We start from the raw sequence: 24,498 nt of genomic DNA on the forward strand, positions 1-24,498 counted from the left end.
AGCTATTCCCCTCTTCTCTGTACTAAATTTGATATGGAAAAACCCAACAACTTACATCCAGCTTTTCCTCCCAGTTTATATCCATATCTATAAGATATTTTGCACTTGATGACAAAGTTATCTTTTAGCAATAAAAATCACAGGCAACTGAAGCGCTCAGTTGGAATCAGTGGACACGATCCAACCACAGGCAGGTATTGTAAAATCTTGATTTCAATGAAAGAATTATATGCACATGCTCAAAACTCTGCCCCTTCAATCAGTGGGGCTTTAAAATTGCTTAACTTCAGCTGGGTTGTCCCCACTGTCTTACTGGGTTTTACTGGTATGTTTACAATCAGCCTGAAGCACACAGGTTTATCACAGAAGCAGCTTCCCACGTGATTTGCCTTCCCGGTCACAATCACGCTGTAAAGGTTGTAGTAGAAACTGGCCTTACTTTGGCTTGGGCTCCATAGCAATGAATGATGGAATTGGTGAATTTGAGTGTCCAATGAAGAAAGAACTCAATAGAGGGTGGAGCATGAGCTGACAGAGCCTATGGGGAAAACTCTCATACATCCTGCATCTGTGAAAAGCTTGGGCTCACAGTCAATTAACTTGCTGCGCTAGTGGAAGCCAGTGCAGGGATTACCCCTAGTGCAACGGGACTTCCCCTCTTTCTTCCCCCTGTGCCCTCCCCAAATTTGCTCCACAGGGTCAGGGAAACAGCCAGAACAGAATGTGGGGAGAAGGAGAGGGGAAGCTGCTCTGTCGGACAAGCAGAAATGCTTCCGCTGATGAAAGGATCCCCTTAGCAATATGGTGAATACAACCCTTGGTGCGATTACAATCTTAGAACTGGAAGTTAGCAGATGATAATGGAACCTAACCCTCTGTTTTAAAATGTGTTTCTCCATGCACTTTGCCACACCCCACCACATCTTGCAGATTAATCCTTGAGGTCTAGAATTGACTCTATGCTGCAATGAGGTAGAACCAGCAAAGTGCCTGTACAGTTTAAGGCATGGTTTAGCAAATCACCTCTGACGACTCAAGCAGAGGTGCTGCAGTGGTCCGAAAGCTATTGGACATCAATGGTAATCGCTAGGGAAACCGGATGAGGGTGCCAGTTTTCCTAGTGGTTAATTTCAGGATGATTCATTTGGAACATGGCAGTACACAGGGCCATGTAATCTTGCACCCCACTTTTTATGTACTCAAATCAAGCAGTTCCCTAAACTGCACAGTTGCAGATATCTGAGTATGATGAACACTGGAATCATTCCTTGAAATCCAAAGAGTAGATAAACAAGAACGCTGTTGAGTTCAGATTATAGCTAAATGGTTCAGGGGAGGGTGAGCCAGTGGATTTTAACAACCAGATGTTTTGAATAACAAACGTTTTGCTGCTATTCCTAATTTCCCAAGCTGAATTTGCCATGCAGCTATTTTACAGTTCTTTGATTCTGACCTGTCGCAGCCAATACGTTTAAACTTTGCAAAAATCAGGTCTGAGGCTGCAGGACTCCAAATGTTAACTGAAAGACAGTCATGCAGCATTTTGCTCTTGACAATTTCAATGTTATGATTTTCTTTAGCATTCCTTCCAACATAATGGAGCATTGTATCGCTTCTCTGTACCTGAGGTTATCAAGAGTTGCTGAAAAGAAAGAAAGAAGGAACATGTTTCAAAAACAAAGTTCTTTCCTTCCTTCCTTTCTAGAAAAACAGCTTGATAAAGACAATGCATGCTATGAGTCTGAAAGTGTCAGGACTTGGCAAGGTCCAAGTTCCAGTATACGGGATCCTGGGACCTGCAGGAGCTGCCTGTCACTCCAAAGCAAGTGAAGCCCAAATAAAAAAGGTGTCTATTTCCACAGCAGAAAACAGGAGAGGGAGCAAGGGCAGGGTTGTAAGGGCCTGAAGGAAGAGAGAAATTTTGGAGGCTGGGGTGGGAGAAAGCTCCCTCCTTCCAACCCCCCCCCCCAGAAATTTTAACAGCACTTAGAAAGTGTCCTCATGCTAGAGACGGGTTACTCAAAACATAGATGCCAGCTCTAAAGCTAGGGCTTGGTGGACAGGGATTGGCCCTTGGAATCAGCTGGTGCTGCAGCTTAGAGAGTACCTTTGAAGCACAGTGCTCACTCTGCCAGGTTCGCAGCGAAAACTGTGCATTGGTGGCGCAGGTGGTAAGGTGCCCAAGCCTGGCTGTTGAATTTCATTAGACTTTGTTGTTGTTGTTGTTTAGTTGTGTCCGACTCTTACTGACAGCTTATTGAGAACCTTGCCCTGATGCCTTATTGGCTAAGGGTGCAATGCAAACCCCCTTTGTCGCGAGCTGTGTACTTGTGTGTGAACTGGATGGAGGTGCTCCTTTGTCCAGCCCTGCCAGCTTTCACCTGTGGAGGGACACCAGAGAGCCAACTGTTTTACCTGCCAAAGATGTGGGAGGGTGCAGCAGGATCCCTACACACTCCAGTGTCAACCAAGGCTCCCAAAGGGGGCATTCCAGAACAGGGAGGTGCTGAGCCAGAGCCAGCTGCAATCACCTAGGAATGCCAGTCTATCTTGATTAGAAGCAGGCATGGGGAATTGGAGGCAATTCAGGCTTTACTGGGGTAACATGGCACAGTTACCTCTTGTGCTGGTACTGCTTGTTTCCTAACTCCCCCCCCCCCCCGCCCCCATCTGCATTCTCATGCCGGAGTTCTGCATCAGGCATTTGCATGAACATTTGAATTGGCTCTCGGACACAAAGAGATGTGCCTAACTTTGAAGAAACGAAGAATCCCCACTGACTGTGTGCTTATTTGGATTTGACTACAGCCACCATTAACCCCGAATATTCATGTCAGCACCACGAGAAACTATGGCGGAAACAGCAGCACTCAGAAGGAAGGGCAGCAAAGGGGGCTGTGTTCTCCCGACAAATTTATTTTCCTTCCAGCATTGGTGAGATACTTCTGCAGGCAGGAGGACATCAGCAGGGTACGTTTCATCAGGCTCCGCTCATTCCTAAAAGACCTGCCTTTTACTTTTCAGCTCTGTTTATCTTTTCCTCAGGAAGTTCAGTGGAAAATATGCATCCCGCAATGACGGCCTGTCAGTCACTCTCGACCTTTTGCAAGAACAGTGTAAAGCTGGCATGTGAAGGTGTCACTGTGGGGAAGGAATTCTTTAAAAGTTCATCATGAGTGGATAATTCCACTACAAAATGCGAGCTGGCAGGCAGTTGTAACCTGGAATCCAAAATCAACCTTATGCTAAAGACAAAAGGAAAAGAAAAGAAAAGAAGAAAGAACACCTTCTCTTCATATACAGCAAACAATCTTTTCCCCCTGAAGCAGCAGGTATTTAATGGAGGAGAGGCAACAGGAGAATGGTTTTTTTCTGCCAAATTGCTGATACTACATCAGGCCAGGTATAAACTCATACCCCACACTGTTCTCCCCCCACTCCTCCTGCCTCCTTGATTTCCTTTCTCACTTACTCTGGCGAGGCACTTCAAAGAACCTCTTCAGACATCCTCCACCCCTCCAACCCAGCCAAAGATTATCACGGGAATCGAGTGTATAAAATGATGAACTATTCTTTTATTACAGGAACTAAACAGCAATAATATTAGCTTTTTGCATAATGTGCAGGACTCTCCCAACATCCTGGTTCCTGCTGAGTCAGTCAGTGGGGACGGTGCTGGGCCAGCCGACAGAGCCTGGAGCAGCAAGACCAGTCTGCATGGCAGGATGCGGAAATGGAGCCAAGCTCCTTTGTTGCTCAGCCTTTGGAGGAAGCAAAGGTTACCTGGAAGGCTATGCTGGGGTTAAGAAGGGAGCAGGGGTGGCGGGTGAGGCACCATCATATGAACTAGCTCTGGACTCTTGGAAATGCTACTGGCATTCGACATAAAAGGCAAGAGCAGGCATATCGTGTGCATGTGAACACAATGAGAAGGGCTCTAGCTCAGTGGTAGAGCATCTGTCTTGTAAGCAGAAAGTTGCAACTTCAATCCCTGACATCTCCAGGTAAGGCTGTCTGAAATGTTGAAGAGGTGCTACCTACCAGTCAGTGTAGGCAATACTGAACTAGGTAGGGCAATGATCTGATCCGCCACAAGGCAGCTTCCTGTCTTCCTAAATTAACAGGGGGAGAACTGAAGCCAAGAACTGTTCACAACATATCCTGATCATGGAAACACCACCATGAATACCTTGTGCCCTGTTGGGAGATGGTGTGTGTTTTGTGGAAAGCCAAGAGCAAGGAGGGGGAGGCGGCGTGGGGTGCGCCAAGGGAGCTGTGTCACCCGCAGGTAATCTGTGCGCCTTTAATCTTCCTCGCGGGCTCACGGCTCCATCCACCTGCACCGCGTCTCAGCTCGCCGATTGGTATAATGGGACCACATATATTTAGAGAGCACGAGCAACACACTGAGAGGGAGCCTCAGCTAAAAATATCCATGTGCACAGAGAGATGCAGAGGTGACGCCGAAGCTGGAGAGTCAGATAAAAGAGAAGCTTTCTGTGCACTGGAAAATTAACATTCCAGGGCCACGTCACTTTGTGTGCGGCTTCCTATGAGCTTTCCCCTCCCATCGCCACCCCCCTCCCTGGCTTGCTGCCTCCCTCCCACCCACTGCTGAACAATCCGTCAGGTTTGGAAATCAGGCTGGATGGCACAAGGCACCATCCTGTAATTTCCTTTTAATAATAGATCACAGGAGGATGGGCTCGGCAGCCTTCGCCTGCTCTTCTGCCTCCTCATTAGCTTTACTACACTTGCTCCATTTAGAAACCAAGCGCAAATTAATGGGGCACTAATCATCTGCAGAAGAGATATTAATAGTGTGGACCCCACTCCTCACCCACAGACACCTTTTCTCAGCTTTCATCAGGCTGTTCCAGAAAAGGGGGGGAAACGAGCCTCCTCTGTGTGGAGGAATTAACAGGTGAGTGCCGGCAGGATACGGAACATCCTGGGCCTGTGTTGCATCTGCCGTAAGGGGCAAAGCACCAGGTAGGCAGGGGCAGGCAAAGGAGATTATTGGTGTGCGTGTGATTGTCTGCAAGAATTATTGATGTAGTGTAGCTTCTTCACTTTGAGATAGTTGCTTATATTAGTTTTGTACGTTCTGTGGCAGACCACATGTTTCCTGTGCAGAAGAACACAGTCCCACGTTCAATTTTCAGTATCTCTAGTTAGAGACTCTAAGCGCTGAGGCTGAAAAAGAGCATCAGCTGAAATTCTGGAGAGTGGCTGTTAGTCAGGGGAGATACTATTCAGCCACTGATAGGATGGAGGGCCAAACTTGAAGCCTTCAGTGTGTGGCTGCCATTTACATATCTTTCATTTTAAGAAGAAAAATGTGAAAAAGAAAGAAACAACTACAGGAGCCCCCAATCCCAATTAGAACTGAAAGGCATGAGGGTGTTAACTCTTGCAATTTTTCTCCATCCCACCCCTCTCGCTATTATCAGCGCTGGATTTAGGGTGGTTCCCCCGCACAGGGTGCCATGCGAAGAGGGTGCAAAATAACAAATAACAACAACAAAAAAACCTATTTATTATATAGGGAGTGGCCCCCAAATCACTTCTTGAGGCAAATCACAGTTTGGGATGAATTATTTTATCAGCAAAACTGTGCTGAGGTGGGAGAAGGATTAGTTCCCCTCCGCTGTACCAGAGTCCTGATCTAGGCTAAGGCTTCCACAGGTGCTATTTTTTTTATTTTAAAAAAAGTTGAAAGATGTGCAATTGTGACCACACATTTACTTTGTGGTCCTACACATTTCTACTCTGCCTGAATTAAATTTTGTGCAATTCAATGGAGCTTACTCTCAGGTAAGTGGATATAAGAGTGCAGCCTTAACGTATTATCTAATTTGGCCTTCAGCATAAGGTGGCTTCATATGTTCCTGGCTGCACTTTGCATAGGAAGCCAAAGGAAGAAGCCGCAAATCCCAACTGTAGCCCAAAACAACTGCTCTTGCAGGTAGCAGGCCATATATTAGTAATTTAGATCTGAACTGTTCAGACATGCATCCCTAGATGTTGCTGGGCTACAAATCCCCTTATCCCCAGCCAGTTTATCCAATGGTCACAAATGATGGGAGATGTGGTCCAACAATATTTGGGGACCCAAGGATGAAGAAGGCCACCTTAGAATAACAAGAGATTACCCTTTACCTTTCCTTGGACGAATGAAGGCCAGATTTCTATGTGTTCTTCCTTCACAGAATCATGAAGGAAACAAACTGATGTTGTGGTGGGGCTTGGCTAGTGAGTCACTGCTACTTATTGGGAGGGGCACAGTGGTGGTGAGCTGCAAAAACACCAGTGGAGTTCAATTTGAAACTCTTCCCAGTGCATTTGCATGGTATCGCCCTTCCTTGTCCCTTCCTCTCCAAGTAAGCAGCAGCGACTCACCTGCCAAGAGGTCAGGTAAGGGCCTCCATCCCACCACACTGTCTGCTGCTGACTAGAAATGTTTTGTCAGAAGACCTGTAAACAGAAAACTACATTCTTCCCTCCTACCTATGGATCATTCCAGCACAATCCACGTGTGCTACATGGATTCCTTCACTGTTCTTCTTCTCATGAAGAATAATGGCCATAGAATACACTTATTTCCTCTAGAAATGTGTTTTTTCTCTGCAGTGGGCTCCCAGAACCAACATATTGCCAATGACAGTATTATAGTTGGGGAAAGACACACGCACAATTTGGAAGTTGTGACCCAGAGTAAATTTCCCACAGTGACACAGAGAATCCCACGGTGAAGTGTACCTGAAAAAGCTCGGAGTCATCTGTACTGTACTGGCTGGACTCTGTTTCAGAGTGCTCACAACACCACTGCAGCTCATTGAAGCAACTGGCTGAGTCAAAGTCACCGGCATCCAACTGGGACAAATCTATCTCTGGGAAATCAGAGTAGAGGTGTTCCTCACCAGACACTTCATACTGTGGATGTAAAAGAGAAAAGGATGGTGAGCTTGGCTGGCTTGCCAATCCTCGGGAAAACCAAATGAGGTCAAATATAATCACACAGGCCTTCACAAGGTGTAGATCAGATCACTGGTGTCTTTAAGGGGTGTCCAAATGGTACACAATAAAAAGCCACACTAACATGGAGCTAAGAAACCAAAGTCCAAACCTTCCTAAAACAAAGAGGATTTAAAACCACTTGAAGGCAGGCTGCCACCTGTAGAAAGCCTTCAAACTCCAAAAAGGCAACAGTTCCACATTTGTTTATTTACCGAGGTATTTTTAGCATGTTCTTCAAAAGAATTCATTTTACAACAAAACAAAATTTTATAAAATAACCACATTGAAACTAAAAAAAGCAAATTAAAGATGGCAGATATAGTTCTAAATGACTCCCAGTGGCTCTTTTTCTGACCTGACCTGGTATTACTGATGAAAGGGGATACAGAAATATTTTAAATAAATACATAAAATGACTGGGAAAATACAACTGAGCAGTGTGTAGTAAGAGTTGTGCCTCTAAAGCAAGCATGTACTGAAGGACATGAATGCTGTAAAATGAGGCATTTCCTGCCCCTCCTCCAATGTATTAAAACTAAAAATCCCGAGATTATTTTTCTTTTCCGCATTATTACCTGCTGGTGAATTATAATTATGTCTTACTGGCTTGTCTGCAAGATCAGAATTTAGGTCTATTCTTCTCATTCCCCTTCTTAAATTAGAAGTGACAACTTGTACCTGATTGTGATTATTATTATTTTTGCCGACTTTGAATATGTGCATCAATGCCATTCAAAAGAAACTGAAGGATAAAGCAAAACAGAGCACTTTCTCCACGCTCAACATCTAGTATTTCCATTTGGGAATGATGCTGCAACCTTGGCCAGCTTTCGCAAGAAATGCTTGGGTTTTGTATTTCTAGTATCAACATGATAATATCCTATTATGCAGATTCTAAGATTAACATTTCTGTGCTCTTGGAAATAGCACTCCCACTACCTTCTAGTGTGCGAGAGGCCAAGCCCCCTGGAGGACAGCCCAGATGCTTTGTTTCCCCATGGCAAAAAAGGAGGAGGAGGTTACTGGTGGGTGACTGACAATATGCATCTTTCAAGTCTGTCTCTGTTCAAAGGAACAGGAAAACACCCACCCACCTACCAGCAGATCACTCAGATTAAATGGCTGCATTTCGAGGGACAATCTTTCAAAATGAATAATGCCCGTTTCCTGTATAATTACAAAGATGTGCTTGTGGTGGTTTGTTTTGTTTTGTTTTTCAAGTTCAGAGGAAACAGACGTTTTCAACTTTTCTTGGGACAGTTCCCTTGCTCATGGATCATTACCATGATCCATTGCTAGCCTTCCACGTCCATCTCAAGGTGGTGTACAAATTATAATAAAAACAGCTAAGGAGAGTTATAAAAATAGCAGAAGACCAGCTCAACCACTGGTGATCTCCTCAGGCAAGAAAGACAGACAGACAGACAGACACAGATGCCCCCGTACACCACCAGAGCAGCTGCATGGCTTCTTAAGGGACACTTAAGCTACTCCAGCCTTTAGTGACGTAATGCGGACATCCAGGGCTTATACTAGTGCCCTGATAGCCAGCAATTAGGAAGGAAAGGAAGAGGCTTATAGGGTACACCAGACAGTCACGAATCAGGTAAGGCTCTGCAACAGAGGCCTGTGTGCATCTGAAGGTGGCACTTTTGGCCTGCTGGGCATTCTGGGTCCTGACCACCCCTAACCTCCCCTTTCTTTCTCAGGCCTTCCAGCCCCAGCTCCATTCATCAGCTAAACTTAGCTCCGCCACGCTCTTGGCAGCGGCAAGCAGGCCTTGGAGCTTCAATATTTCCTCATACCCGTGGCAATCTCTCCTTATAGAAACAAGTTTCTCCAGACACCAATTCAATAACAGCTCTAACAATCCATTGTATTCTTACCCTGCTCCTCAAGCCCAGCCAAAACGAGAGTATAATAGAGCAGAATCAATGGCTGGCGCATGTAAGGCAATCTAAGCTCTAAGAACTGAGCTAAAAATATCCAGTCAATCACACAGAGCAGCTGAGACCCGGCCCCATTTCCACCACATTCTCAAGGCATACGCAATTGCATTAAACTCCCAACACGGTCGGCGAAAGCGAGTGACCGAGAAGGACACAGTAATGCTGCACTGCACCATTACTGCTAAGCCTACCAAAGGTCACAGATATGCTGGGGGATGCGGCTTTCGAAGGTCCACGATGCGCAAAGGCGGGGGAGGGGAGGACTGTGATACAGAAGACAAGGCCTGCTCAGATTAGGGATGGATGAGGGAGAAAGTAGGCTCTGTCTGGGCTGAAAGGTGAACCTCCCTACTTTGCACTTCCCCAAAGCAGTACACAAGACAGAAGCACAGTTATCCTCGAAAATCTGCACTCTCCGAATTTTCCAGTGCAGTTCTGCAGCCAAGTAACATGTACAAAAATGTATATATTAGTAGAACTAACATGGGTGGTGATGGCAGGTGTGTGTGTGTGGGGGGGGATCCATTGTATTAGGAAAATTCCTTTGCAAAAAAACTGTCTCTTGGGCAAAACCACTTACAAAAATGTGTCTACTAGTTGAAATTTGCACAGAAATGCTGGTGAATCTTCACAAAACCTTTTTTAAAATCACCATCATCACAAACTGATGTACAAATGTGGGGAACAAAACATAAGATTGGAAAAATGAGAAACCTGAAATTGACATATGGGCCCATCCCTAGCTCAAGCAAAGGTTTCTGCAAAATTGTGCCATCGGGCACTACTGACATCTATACCATGCTCAGTGTAGGGAAGAAAATCTGATGTGTAAGAATTTTGCCAACGTTATGACTCCATGGTTACTTCCAATTTGTTTCAGTGACATGTGATTTTATTGCTCATATTTGAATGCTGCTCTTCCTCAAAGACATTCAGGCCAGCATACATGGCACTATCATCTCTTGCAATCTTCAAGTCAACCTTGTGAGGAATGTTAAAACTGAGTAACACTCTCATGGCTGAGCGGAGATTTGAATCCACAGTTCCTCAGTTCACCAACTAGACTCCATTAGCTGAATTGGACAGACTTGAACACCAAGATTTCCTGCTTCTCCACAAATGCTTTTTATCTAGCAAAGTACAGCACCGATTGGGAAATTTTTGATCCCAATTTTGCTGGCATCAGTACGTTTACAGTCTTCACTGAATTCAGTGAGTAGGGTCAGCACTCAGTCCTGCCTTTCTGAGCCAACAAACCCATTCCAGGCAAGCCACCATGGAGCTGGTAGATGATAAAAGCCTTTGTCCTCGTAATGACCAAGACTAGCATTCAAAACAACCGCCAGATAAATGAAAATTCATGAAGCCCTTTTATGTGAAGACCTGCTGATCTTTGGGAGCTTCCTAACAATGGGGAGAGCAAATATATTTGTTTTGCATTTAGCTCTCAACTCACAAGATCAACTGAGCATTTGAGAAGCCGTAATGAGAGAATAACATCCAAGGCACTGCTTTGAAGTTTTCCAAATAGTCTCTCTAGGACTTAACAATCAATTTTCACAAGAAGTTACAGAAACGAAAGAGACAGCATCTCCCCCTCTCCACCCCCTTCGTTCTGTCTTTATTAACTGGATAATCTCAGATTATAGGGCTTGTTTCCCGCAGGAATGGGACTTTATGTCTTCTCTGTGTTTTCCAATTTAATTTAGGACATAGTCTCCACTAACAGTAAATGGTGGGTCCTCCCGCACCTTCTGTATGAACACTAGGTGAAAGAAAGGGCAAATGGACCTCAGGTTACGAAGCAAAGGCTGTAGGGAAGGGTCAGTCTTGGGGCAAGGAAGAGGCCTGGAGACTGGCAGAAAGAGAAAATCGCAATGGAAGAAGGTTGCAAGCTGACCTCCACCCAACCTGTCCAGGGCAGGGCAAGCTTCTACCAAGCCACATGGAAAAATGAGCTGATAGGGACTTTTCACGTTATGGAGACACACATTATTGCCAACTAACATCTGCATAAAAAGCTGCTGCTAAAAGCACTTCAGTGACCATTTGAAAAGTTGGCTACTGGAGGGGTGTGTGGGGAAGCCGGTGGATCCGGAGACTTTTTCTAATCTGCTACCTTTTAACACACTTCCCTTACTGCATTGTGCATGCAATGCACATTTTAGCACTGTTATTTTCTGAAGGAAGTGCAGTTTAGAATCTGCGCAGCCCTTAAAAATTATTGCCTTTAACCCATCTTGGATTGAGATGGAATTGTTATCATATTGTTTCAATTTACAGTCTAACACAATGTGTTCATGACGAAACTCTCATATAAACCCCAAGGGATTTGCAGGAGATGCATGCTGATAGATTGGTATCTTGTAGCTTTATTCTGAACCCTTTGTTGCTCTCCCTTGCTCCATTTGTCCACAATCCCCTAGTACAAATTGGGTTACCCACCTATTTCCTATTGGGGACCTCTCACCCAGGAACAATACCACCATGGCCCCATTTTGGCTATGAGAAACTGTTCAGTAATTTGCCTGGCTTAATGGTTAATCCAGCTCCCAGTTAGATTCCGATTTCCATCAATATATCTGATTGTCCAGGCCCCCAGCAAATGTATGTTTTTATCAAATGCTATGTTTTTCCTCAAATCTTTCTCAGGGAGTAGAGGTAGACATATTTATTTTTAGAAAAACTTTGAATATGCATTTGCAATTCATACACGAACTTCTGCAAAACACTCAGTTTCCTCAGTTGTCTTTGATATGTCACTAGGGAAGAGATCCCAGCTCTGCAATCACAAGGTGCAGCTGACGCTAGCACTTGGGATGTCTTTTGATAATCTCTACAGACGTGACACCTCCCCACTGCCAACAGAATTGGGTATAAATAAACTCCTGCAATCCAATGCCTCTTTGGGCTGCCTACATGGCATGCTGAGTTCAGCAGCAAGATTCAGATGGTGCCCTGGCAATGCCATGTTGTTCAAGTCCAACTCAAGGGTCACCTGGGAGACAAGCAATAGGGCAGCATACTCCTCAGTGCATGTATGAATCCATCCCAAATCTTCCAAACAACTGTCTGACTGACTGACTCTGGAGGAAAGATTAATGTTTTGGTTATGAGTGGATAAGTGACATAAATCATCACAGGAAACAGCAACCTAAATCTGTTAATATCACAATAGCTCTCTTGAGAACCAGACCCCACTTTAACCATGCCCTGTGATACACAACCCACTTTTCTATATTGTTGTTGTTCCTACTGCTACTACTCTATACATCTGTTCACCTCCTTCTGTTTTTCTCTTCTATTTGCCATTTTCTCTCAACGTCTCTGTCCTTCCCTCTTTTCTCTTAATATCATTTGAACATGGGGGTGGGGGGTAAAATTAAATGGGTGTTGGCACCACTGATGGGACCACTTGAGGTAAAGGCAAGGCCTACTTGAGAGTCCTCATCCCCAGTGGGCTGAACTACAACTCCCATTATCCCCGACCATTGACCATGCTAGTTGGGGATGATAAGAGCAAGGATGCTAGCAATGCCTTGAGGTCCTCAGTTTCTGCACCCCTAGCCTAGACCTTCAGAGTTAAAGAAAGGGATTCTCTCCAAGCTAATAGTTAGTGCCATTCGGCTGGGGCAGCATAGCCAAGAACTGGACTGGTTAGTTCTGTCAATGAGGTATGTTTCAGTCACTGGAAGGGTATCTAAATACCAGTTTCCTTCCTCCATTGCTTTGGAAACAAGAAGAAATACACATCTTTGGCTGCATGCCTTGGAAGAAGAAGAACTGAAGCACTTAACAGAAGGCAGAACATCTGATGATATTTCCGAGTCTTCTTTCCACCCACAGTGGTGGGCAGGTGGATGGTACAGGGCTCTTCTTTGATAGGCCCAGCACTTACGAGTGGGTAATGGATCTTGGCTGTTGCAATGTTCTCCTTTTCTGCATTTCCTTTTTGTGCTTGTGAAAGAAGTGAACTTTGTTCTAATTTTACCCAGGAGATTGTAAGGGAAGCAGCCATTGGACCTTGGAAGGCAGCCAGCAAAATGGCTGGGAATTCTGAACCATCTTTCATTCCAGACACCTCATTCAAGTGCGGTGGAGCAGAGCAAAACATAAAAACTAGCCCAGGAATAAGCCCATTCCCTGCCCGCTTTTAATCTACCAGGGGTGCCCAACTGGTCCAACAGTGAACCCTCATGTTACTTTGATTTCGAAATAGGATTAATATTATTAATTGCTCACCCTTTACTCTAATGTCCCAATTAAAACACAATGTTTAAAAACAATTCAAAACAACTTAGAATCACAAAAATAAGGTAGGCCCTAAGAATATACATTTCAGGAAACCCAGAAAATGGGGAAGAGCCATGGGTGAGTAGCAGAGTCATCGCTTTCCCTGTTTGATTCCCCTTATCTCCATTTAAAAGGATCTCAAGTAGATGTGCTAGAAAAACCTCTGAATCTTTGGAGAGTTCCTGCCAGTAACAGTAAACAATTCTGGTCTAGATGGACCAATGATCTAACTTGTCGGGAGCTTCATGTTTTCATCCTTACAGGGACAGCAAATGGAAAAGTGTGCCCCGGCAGGCTGCCCGGGAGCTCTGCCAAGAAGATGGGCTCTGAGCTTCTAAGAGAGGAATGGGATTTCACGTACTATTATGGGGATACATGGTGCTCCTGAAAGATGTTGTTTTGAAAGCAGAAAGGTTGGATTTGCCCTTGTCAGATGCATGATGGAAGCATTTTGGGTCTCAAACTGTGATTTGTTAATTAGGTCACACAGACACCTAGATTTGCAGAACAGTCAGGCAATCCATCTTGGAGGTGCCTATTTCCACATAGCCCCCGAGTATTCTTTTAAAAATGTGAATTTCCTGTAAATGTACAAACCGGCAAAGAGACATTGCAATCCTTGATGAAAACAAAACCAAAAGAGAGCAGCCAACAGATAGATTTGTGTGTGGTGCAAATCCACAATCGACAGACAGACAATGACTGGTAGGATGCAGCACTGAAACCACTATTTTATTCTATTATTATTTTTAAAGTATTGACACGAGTTCCCTGCCATGGGAAATCCGTAATCTAAACAGAAAGTGCAGAATGAACCGTCAGGCTGTCGGGAAGGCCTCCTTCTTGGGAGCTTTTTCTTTTTTGATGTCTTCATTACAAACCGATGGGTGACACCTTATTAACAGATGTAGGATGGCAATTAGGAGCCCTGGGATAAGATCTGAAAAACAGGAGCTTGCCCAACACGATGAGGCTTGCATGTGCGACATAAAGAGCTGTGATGATACTTGCTCTAAATTGGTCACTCACAACTCGCGCAGAGTTACTTTCAAAGGATAACTAACACAGTGTGCTAAGGCACTGGCATCTAGGCCTCCACAATGATAGACGGACAGCTAGATAATTGCAGAAGCGGAATTTTAGCCTGTCCTTCTCTCTCATCAGCTTGGGAGAGAAGACCAAATTCTGAGCCAGCACGCAGCATTCAAGCACATGGGTGAAAGACATACAGTCATCTGGCACCAGCAAAAGAACTGTCTCCTTGAACTCTACTCTGGTAGAGTCTTAAGAACAGTTAGATGATTGCCATACATCCTAGACAACTGGTCTAAGAGACACAAGTCCGGGGGCTCAGATGGTATTGAGTGTCTTGATATTTAGGCAGCTGTTGAAGACATTTTTTTTAATTTAGGAAGACTTTCCCTGAAGGGTGACCCAGTCATTTTATGGAAGATGAAGTGTACAAATGTGTAAATTGATTGGTTGCTTTTAATTTATCAAATTTATAAACCTTTGTATTTTGTCTTATTTTACACCGCTTCAGTATCTTTTGGTTGTGAAACAAGTTATACAGCTGCAAATAAAATAAAACCATAATGCATCTGTTGCTGGGCTGTATTGTTGATGGGGTTCAAGTATTCAAATGCTTGCCATATAGATATAGATATAGATATAGATATAGATATAGATATAGATATAGATATAGATATAGATATAGAATATCCCATAGCATACAAAAACAGGATAGGAAGAGTCTACCCTACTTTTTGCTCTGCTCTCTTGCAGGCTTGCTTTGTTTCTGTAGGAAAGCAATGGGTTGCTCCAAGGAGATCATTCCATCTCCAACAGAATTTTTGCTTGCCAGATGGAACAGGTGGGCGGGAAGTACCACAGTGCTAGCGAGACTTTTTGCACTGGCTTCTACTAGCACAACAACTTTGTTGAATCCACCCTATTATCCTCTGGCCCTTTCAGAACATGCATCTCAGGAATGCATGCACTGGGTAAATGGAAACGAGAAACTGAGAAGTTTTATTATCATTATTTATTTAATCTGATGTGCCACACGGAGAGCATCTCTAGGTGGCCTACAGTAAAGTTTTAAAACATACAGAATGGTTAAAGCAGTCATCAACATGGAATGAATCAATACACAAAACATAAAACAAACTCACTAAAAACTTATCAGCAATTGCTTTCTTTTCTGAATTAAGTTTGCGCTGGCGCATTTGACTGTATGGCCATTCCAGACCTTTTTCTCAAGATCCAGCTCTACTACTCAAGATCCTGGGACAATCTACGTCCTTCCCTCCTGCTTTAAAGCAGACCTTATTCAGCCAGACGGCTGGTGCTGCCAAGAGGTCCAGAGGCTGAATGGAGTCAGACTGAAGAAGCTAAATCATTGCAGCCTTCTCTGAACAACACCCCTGAGCCACGTGCTGAAATGACAGACCCCAAGTGGAATGTTTGCCGTTTCCTTCTCCATAAACTTCAACGTGAGGCACAGCCTGAGTTGGCAAGTCTGCTGAGGGGGGAAACAGAAGGTTCCGCCAACTGGTAGCAAAAGTGCCATTTCACAAAACCTGCAAGCAGTGCCTGCCGAAATCTAAAGGAGCCAGAGGAGTAGTGCTTGCTGAATGGGTTTGTTTTTCTACCGTAGTAGTAACTAGCTTTCTCTTTTGATGGGCTTCTATAATGTGTTTTCCCTTCCTGGCTTGCATTGGATGGGGCGGGAAGACTAAAGTGACATAAGCCCCACATCTCATTTCTCACAGATCTACTAGGGTAAAGTGTATCAGTAAAATGGTCCTGGTGGATATCCAAGGAGAAACCCAGGCACACTTCTATGAACGCCAATGAACTGACATCTATGGTTAAAAGAAAGCTGAAACAGCAGGCTCTGGGAAATAACCCTGAAGGAGAAGCATTGCTAGACAGTGTTGACAGGACTAGACTGGATGGGCCACTGGCCTGACTCCATATGCTGCGGTTTCTTATAGGAACTTCTTTCTCACTCTCACACTGCTGTGTTGGAGATGGAGGAGAGAATTTTTATCAGGATTGCAGCTGGGATGTGCAGCTGGGGTTAAATGTCCCCAGCGAGTGCAGCCCAGTACATGGGATCTGCCCTGCATGCGGAAGGCCCAGGTCCAACCTCTGGTGTCTTCAGGGGCAGGTGGTAAAAACTGCCTGACACCCTAGAGAGCCACTCCAGTCAGGACAGACACGACTGGACAAGATGAGCCAATGGTCGGACTCAGCATAAGGCAGTTTTCTATGTTCCTACCTGTGTGATAGGATCCCAATGAAAACCTGCACCCCCTCATCTGTGCCCAAACACAACCATGGCTATAGTGGTTCAGTCAGTGGCGCATGAGACTCTTAATCTCAGGGTTGTGGGTTCAAGCCCCACGCTTGGTAAAAAAAAAAAAACTGCATTGCCTTGTGGTCCCTTCCAGTTCTACAATTCTGTGATTCTGTTATTCTAACTATGCTATTAAAGGAACATTCCTTTTGGTCCTGAGAAGCCAATGGGCTAGGAGCTCTATTGGCTAAGGATGAAGCTTCACTGCCCTTTTTCAACATTGCCACAATTGATGACAAGCAAAACTTCAGTGGGGAGAGGAGCAAATTGTCCAGAAAAGTTACAATTGCAGATTAACTTCGTAAAAATATGAGGCATTATGAAATTATTTTGTTTGCACAATGTATCCAAGTCAGATAGTTTTTCTTGATGCAGTATGAACTTAGGAGTTAGAGCTAACTGGGTTGCTGTTGTTTTTAGCACAGAGCTGAATACATTAAAATGGGTACAAATTACACTTGCAAAAAAATCTTATTTTTCATATAAACACACACACTTGAGTATGAAGAATGATTCCCATCGGTATAAATTGGGTTTGCTTTTCCAACATCACAGACAAACCACAATAAATGGTACTGAATGCATACCTGATGGTCCTTATCACAGGATAGGTGGATTGCCAGAAACACAAAGTGCAAGCAAGTGACCTGTGTGGATCTCAAAAAGAAGACTGTGCTGATGGGGGTGGGGGGAGGAGTAAGATCAGTTTGCAGTTGTGCAAAAAATGGCCCTTAGTTATTAAAGCATCTTAAAAGGATGACTAACTTTTTCCCCTTCCCCCTCCCTTTTTTTTAGCAGTGCAGCAGAAAATACAGCATAAGACATCACATGCTGGTTTGCGAAGCGGTAAGCTTCTACCTAACAGCTGCTGCAGCAACAGCTAAAAATGCCGCCGGATGGACAGGCTGCAGCGGCTTCTCAATAACCTAATCCCGTTTTAAGCCTGGAAGGCCAGATTTATGTTGTCATTTGCATAAACGCCGGCGGGACGCTTTGCAAGGGCCTTGTCATTCAAGCGTCTTCTTCCCCTGCTCTCCGTTTGCGAAGGTGGAGTCACGACGGTTCCACTTGGGAGTCTAAGGGGGCAATGGCCCCAGAAGGAGCATCTGCAACAAAAAGACCAGCTAGGCTCCTCACAAAAGAAGCTGTGGCTTCTGCCAGTGACTCATTCAGTTTGATTCAGAGCCTCCCACTCATGAGTAAGTCCCTACGCATGGCATTAAGAGATAAATATAACTTCAGCACCAGCATCCAAATTAGCGCGTAGCATTTAGGTAGATGGGTCGCAAAGCAGCACAAGGTGAGATAATTTACAAACAGGCTTCGGCGAGGAAGATAGCAGCGTTTCTAATGCAGGGAAGAACTTCAGACATTGGCAACAGAAGGCAACTGGACAGGCAAATGAAAGTGTCCACAAATCTTTCGAAAGATAGGGGGAAATTGTTTGGTTCCCTGATTCTGCCTCTCCTCCCACCCACCCTTTAAAAATGAAAGAAAATCCTCATGCAAGGAGATTTTGTGAGAGCCGTCTGGACTTATCACGGAAATCCGTAATTACATACTGCAGGCAATGTGGATTATGGACAAGCTGGGAGGAGAGAGAGATTTTTTATTACCATGAACTGTTGACCTCTCAGACGGGACATTCTCTTTGGAGACTGCATCAGCGCAATTAGGGATATTTGAACCACTTGAGGGACACATTATTTACATCCAGTGGAGATAACCAGTGGGATTATAGGGTGCCCAGACGTGTAGCCAAGAGTTCCCTTTTGAACCAGAATGGCTTGTTAGAGCTAACGTTATTACAAAAGAGAAAACAAAAACTGGAACTCATTTAATGTTATTGCCCAGCTATACAAAAGTGGAAGGAAGCTGGTGGAAAGGAAGTTAACGAACAGACTGCACCTGAAATTGTGAATGGACCCTTTTATTGTGTCTGCCATATTCAAAAGAGCACAGTCAATAGATGAAGCATAAGTCAACAATGCAAGTTGATATATTATACAACGTGGCAGAGTGGAGCAGCTCCTGTCCAAGGTAACAGCCACCTACCCTTTTAGGATATTCCATCCCAGGAGAAGCCAATGTGTAGCCATTGCAATGCTACTGAACTACAACTCCCATCAGCCTGATCACTGACCATACTGGCTGGGGCTGGTGGAATCCAACATTACTTGGAGGGCACCACACACGGCTCCATTCTATACCCCTCCCTGTTTTCTATGTCCCACCCACAACAAGCACTTTATATTCTGTGCCAATGACTATGCTCAGTCCTCATTGGCTTATTCTTTTTCTACTTCTTGGAACCTTGGGGTTTCCCCTAACATGCAGATACCTCTCTCAGTGTTCCCCTTTAATTTACAATTTTCTTGGCACTGAACCAGATTATATGCAACTAGACAAGCCCTGAGGAAAGGTAGAAGCAAGAAAGCCCAGGCCAGAGACCACATAACTACCAGCACCTGAAGGGACCTGGCAAGAAGTAGGGGCAGCCCCAGCTTTCCAGGGGCTACTTACTACTTCTTCTTTTTAAAAAACAAAACAAAAACCCACAACAACCCCCACAGGTGTCAGTGAAGTTAACTCTTTATCAAAAGAAACCAGCAGCTCTTCCCTGTAGGTTTTGCTCCCATGAGGCAGTTATGAGGACTGAAGGTCCCTGCCTTCCCACCAACGCCTAAGTCCCCTCCTCTCCAGGGTTTTCCCCCAAGCAGAGACTGTGTCTGCTTGCAACCAGTCTCTCCACTGCTCTTTTCATTCCTCTGCATGTTCTGGGGGGGGGGGGAGAGAAGAGCTGGTTGCAGCAGGAGGAGGAGGAGACTCCCTGGCTTCTTCAGCAGCCTGCCTCACTGTCTCCTGGACCCCTTCCTCTCCAGCCTCTGACTCAGCTCCTCCCAGTCTGACCCCTCTTCTCCCTCTGATCAACATCCCACCACTGCCAGCAGCTCCTGAAGCCAGCCTAAGAATATTTTGTACCTTTTTGTGTTAATATTGTAAACTGTAAACCACCTTGGGTCCCTTGGCAAAAAGGCAGCATATATATATTTGAAAGAAAGAAAGAAAGTGTTCTGAGATCCAACTTCCATTAAGCAGTAAGAACTCTGCAGAGGAAGAACATAAAAAGTAGTGAGTTTTTCTCCCCTGGATTGGAGCAAAGTTCCATCTATTCCTGCATCATCTTCAACAGTAGCCAACCAAATACCTCTGGAACATCACAAACAGGTTATAATGGTTAGACCCATCCCATGTTGATTGGGTCCAAGTACTGGTACTCAAGTATCCTTCCTTACAACATGGAATTACCATTTAACTATCTGTACTATTAATTTGCCCTAAATATCCAACCAAATGAGTGGCAATTGCCACATTTTGTAAGTTAATATACAGAACCATGTCCTTATTTGGGTATTGATCAAGCTAGCAGTCAGTTATATGGCCTGACCCTGATCTGGTACTGTGTGAGAAAACAAGATTTCCTTCTTCAAACCCTTTCCTCCAAAATTGTGTTCTTTTTAATTTTATATGTGCAGTATGCTGAATGTGTGTGTTTGTGTGTGTGTTACGTTTTTGTGAGGTACTGAGGTGAGAGATCACCCCACCTGCATTCTGAAGTGGCATGGTCCGCGGCAGGCTGTATCACATGCTTTTGGCTGAATAGGTAACATTTGTCGCAGCAGAGTAATTAACATGATCATTCCCAGTCAAACATTAACTCTCACTGCAGCACAGGGCTCAAGAGCCTCTACTTACAACATAGCAAAGAGGACTGAAGGAATCTGGCTTGCTCTGGTTTTGGTGCTTTAAGGCAGTCCAAGCTGAAGAGCTAATAGGCTTTTATGTATGTTTGCACCTATGTCCTAAGAGCCTTAACGAGGAAAGGAGCTGGTTGCTGGGAATGCAGCTGCTTGCTGGGAAGTAGCATCGCTGTGCTATCTATATAGGCATCGGCCTTCCTCCTTGATAAGCTTTTCCACCTCTGAGAACAAACCTCTTTGCATAAAAGCTACCTGATATCAAGAGAAAGGCCACACTCTTAAGATGCAGTTCAGGGAGGTGGGGGTTCGAAGGGAGGGCAAATCCTTCCATTATTTTTTGTTTTGTTTCCTGCATTCTTGGTAGCAGCCCTCCAGGATTGGTAATCTCCTGCATTCCAGGCTATAGCTACTTTTCACTACCTTCAGGCCCAAAATCCAATGGAGTCTGCTGGGGTTCCAGGGAAAGATAGGGACTTCCTGCTTTCTGAACACTGGCTTTATTTTACCCGGGTCATTTGCACGCACACACACATGGAAGGAGCCTCAATGGCGCCCCTCTGTAGGCTTCACCTGAGGCAAAAAACCTGGCTAGTCCCCCTTGTAGCTACGGCTCTGGTGTATGTTTCCCTTTCTTCTGCAGTTCTTCCCAGGTAACCATCCTTACTTGGCCTAGGTTGAATGAAATCAGAAAAACAAAAAGTGGAAGCTTTCCTTTCGCACTGAGGCTGGATCTCACCAGCAAATGGGATGCAAGCCCCATGAAGGGATTGTATAAACAAACACAGTGAAAGAAAGAAAGAAAGAAAGAAAGAAAGAAAGAAAGAAAGAAAGAAAGAAAGAGAAAGAAAGGCAGGCAGGCATCTGGCAGTCAGCATGAAGGCTGGTGCTGCCAGGAGATATGCCAACCCCTGCGATGGCATTTGACAAAATGTCATTTTAAATGGGTAAGTGTAGTGCTGACTCGTGTCTTTTGTCAGGCTGCTCCTCTTGACAGTGTGATATTTATAGCTGAGGCCTCGGAAGAGATGACTGGTACTCCCAGGGAGTTACGAACGGGGAGGCGGACCAGCTTGCACTGGCAAACATAAATATTTGACATGGTGGAAGGAGAGAAGAGGAACGATGTCCCGCTGAGCTAAGGAAAGGCAAGGGTTCTCAGGGTGCCAAGCTGAGCCCCCTGCATGGGACCTCCCCACTGTTTGTTTGTCCTTGCAGAATGCGGACGTTCCACCTAGAGTCTGTGCCAAGAAGCCCTCCATAAAGGGTGGGGGGTAAGGAATTTAAAAAACAGGTTGTTGCACTCAGAGCTCTCATTAAGTCCTTCACTGAGCTTAGCTTTTGGCCACAGAAATGATCGATAACGAAGCTAGTACTGAGGAAGTACAGTGGGGGCAAAAGTGATGTGACCTCTCCCCCCACCTTTCTACAGACAAGGCTTCTGTCTCCTTCTCCATATTGTAACATAATAGTACACTTAATTTTCAAAGAGCTTACAATCTTTTATTCACTTGACCTCATAACAATCCTATGCAGTAGATCACGATGTGTCCCATTTCACAGATAGGAAACTGATGTGACAGCTGACCCATGGCCATGCAGTGGTATAAAACCATGTCCCATCAGTGCAATTGGACTTCCCCCCCTCTCCTCCACTTGCACTCACCATACACCTTGCGCAAATCTGCTCCGGAACAGATTCAGGAAGTGCATGGAGGGTAGGAGAATGTTCTGTTGCTCAAGCAGATGTTTCTGGGCTTACAAAATGTTCATGGAGTGCTGTGTTGCATGCAACCCTATACCTGCCTATACATCTATCACAAAGCCATTAGAATTGAGAGGCGATTAAGATAATTGCATAACAATTGAGTCACTGCTTATCATGATTCATTCTAGAAGCAGACCATCACTATGTTTGGCCTTTCATAAAATGGAACATAATCATAGTGTTTTGTGCTTTTAAAAATGCCTGTCTCTAAGAAGACCAACCAAGGTAGCCAGCAATTATATCCAGAGTGTGGGAATAAGCCTTGACTTAATGATGGGAAACTTAGACAATGTGTCCCATGGTAGGGCCTTCCTGGGACTACAATGTGCAAGCGGGATTTGTGTGAATGGGAGCCAGACTAGACCGCTGGTTTAGCCCCAACAAATGCATGTGGTGCTCTTGAATTATTCCAGGTAAAAATCCTCATTCACCCAAGGAGGTTGCTGGATGACTTTGGGGCAATCAACCATCTCTCAGCCTAACCTATCACACAAAGTTGTGGTGAGGATAAAATGGAGAGAAGGGATAACAATGTAAGCCACTTTGAGCTCCTTGGAGGAAATGCAATGTATAAATGTAATAATAACATAAAGTGTAATAATAATATAAATGGGGTACAAGAAATAAGAAAAGCTAAAAGAATTAGCTGGGCACTTTAAGGACTTGCCAAGGCATGTTTAAGGCAGCAGGGGGTGGGGGGAGCTCCCGTATGTCACACATTTTCCATACGTTACCTGGACAGAAAAAGGAATGGCATTAGATATGGCTGCTGCTAGTGATGTGCAAAGTAAACAGAATTAAGCAAGAGTGTTATAGACAAGCATGTGGAAGATTAGGAAGGCAGAGGAGGGAAGGAAAGTGCTGTCTTTCCCACAGCATCTTGTGGCATTTGCATCCCGGGTGCAGAAGATGGGGCTTCCCTTCTCAGGCAGCCCACTTGGGTTCTTCAACAGGCATAGGGGAAGATCCTGTCAATCGTTGACCAGCCTGTTCACTTGCCTGTGCACAATTCCTTGACACCTATGGTTAGCAAGTGAGTGCTTAAATGCAAGGATAACTGAAAACTTACACAGGCCAAACCTGAAAAAGGTTCTGGGGTAGATACAGGGTTTCGAATACCTATGCTGCTAACTGACCCTCTCCAATTATCTTGTCCCAGTTATTCCCTGGAAATAATCCCAGGTCTTTTATGGAAACAATCCATGGGTAAAAAAGGCAATACAGTGGTACCTCAGGTTACAGACGCTTCAGGTTACAGACTCCACTAACCCAGAAATAATACCTCGGGTTAAGAACTTTGCTTCAGGATGAGAACAGAAATCGTGTGGCGGCGGCAGGAGGCCCCATTAGCTAAAGTGGTAACTCAGGTTAAGAACAGTTTCAGGTTAAGAACGGACCTCCGGAACAAATTAAGTTCTTAACCCGAGATACCACTGTAATGCACATTGCTGTAGTGCAGGGTTTCACAAATTTTGGTCTCTAACTGCTTTGGAATATAATTCCCATCATCCCACTGGTCCTGCTAGCTAGGGATGATGGGAGTTGTAGTCCAAAAACAGCAAGAGACCCAAGTTTGGGAAACCCCATAGTAGTGTATGCACAGTACATATTTTTTTATAAACATTTTACGGGGGGGGGGTATAATTTTGATTGCAGCATTTGTGCTTTATTGGTGCAAAATTTGGAGTTCAATGACACAGAAGCTGGACCGTGCTCCTGGCTTAAATGCAATCATGTTTCTAGCCATGAGAGTCATCCATCCAACAACATGGACAACTGCAGCATCTAAGAAGATGCTACAAGCATTATAGTCAATGAAGTTTCACAATGTTGAGTTCGGTCCAAATCAGGGGTGGAGAACCAGCACTGTTGAACTAGGACTCCCAGCATCCCTGACCACTGGCCATGCTGGCTGGGGCTGAGTTGGAGCCCAACAACACCTGGAGGTTCACAGACTCCCCACACTCATCTCAGCCAAGCAATGCTTTTCATGTGTTCCACACACAAGCACTGACAAAATATGCTTGCCACACAACTCCACTAGCAGAACGCATGAGCAAGCACATTGTATTGAGCTGCTTTTCAGGCAAGGTGCTACCATAGCGAGGATGAGATCCTTTCCCATACAAATGCGTGGAATATTAGTGTGATGACATGTTGTTATGCAATTTTGAACTACCCATATGACCTGCAGCTGGGCTTGTGCCCCTGCAGAAGGCAGCAACTAATAGCAAGCTCCATATCCTACCATTGCAGCTTTATTGTGCAGAGAGTCTATGGAGGGAAAACAAGCAAGCGAATGCAAAGGAAGAGGGTGGTTTAAGATCACACAGCTGAGATCCCAGA

General features: G+C 44.7%; 1 protein-coding gene across 1 annotated transcript in view; it reads right to left on the reverse strand.

Annotated features, from left to right (window-relative positions):
- The window catches only part of PPARGC1B (PPARG coactivator 1 beta), a 98,114-nt gene that overhangs the window by 17,832 nt on the left and 55,784 nt on the right, over positions 1 to 24,498 (reverse strand). Inside the window, exon 2 of the mRNA XM_080995219.1 lies at positions 6,763 to 6,936. Coding sequence (XP_080851345.1) covers positions 6,763 to 6,936 — 174 coding nt within the window. The remainder of the gene's footprint in view (positions 1 to 6,762; positions 6,937 to 24,498) is intronic.

The sequence above is a fragment of the Podarcis pityusensis genome (assembly GCF_964106645.2).
Source record: "Podarcis pityusensis genome assembly, chromosome: 2".
Lineage (NCBI taxonomy): Eukaryota > Metazoa > Chordata > Lepidosauria > Squamata > Lacertidae > Podarcis > Podarcis pityusensis.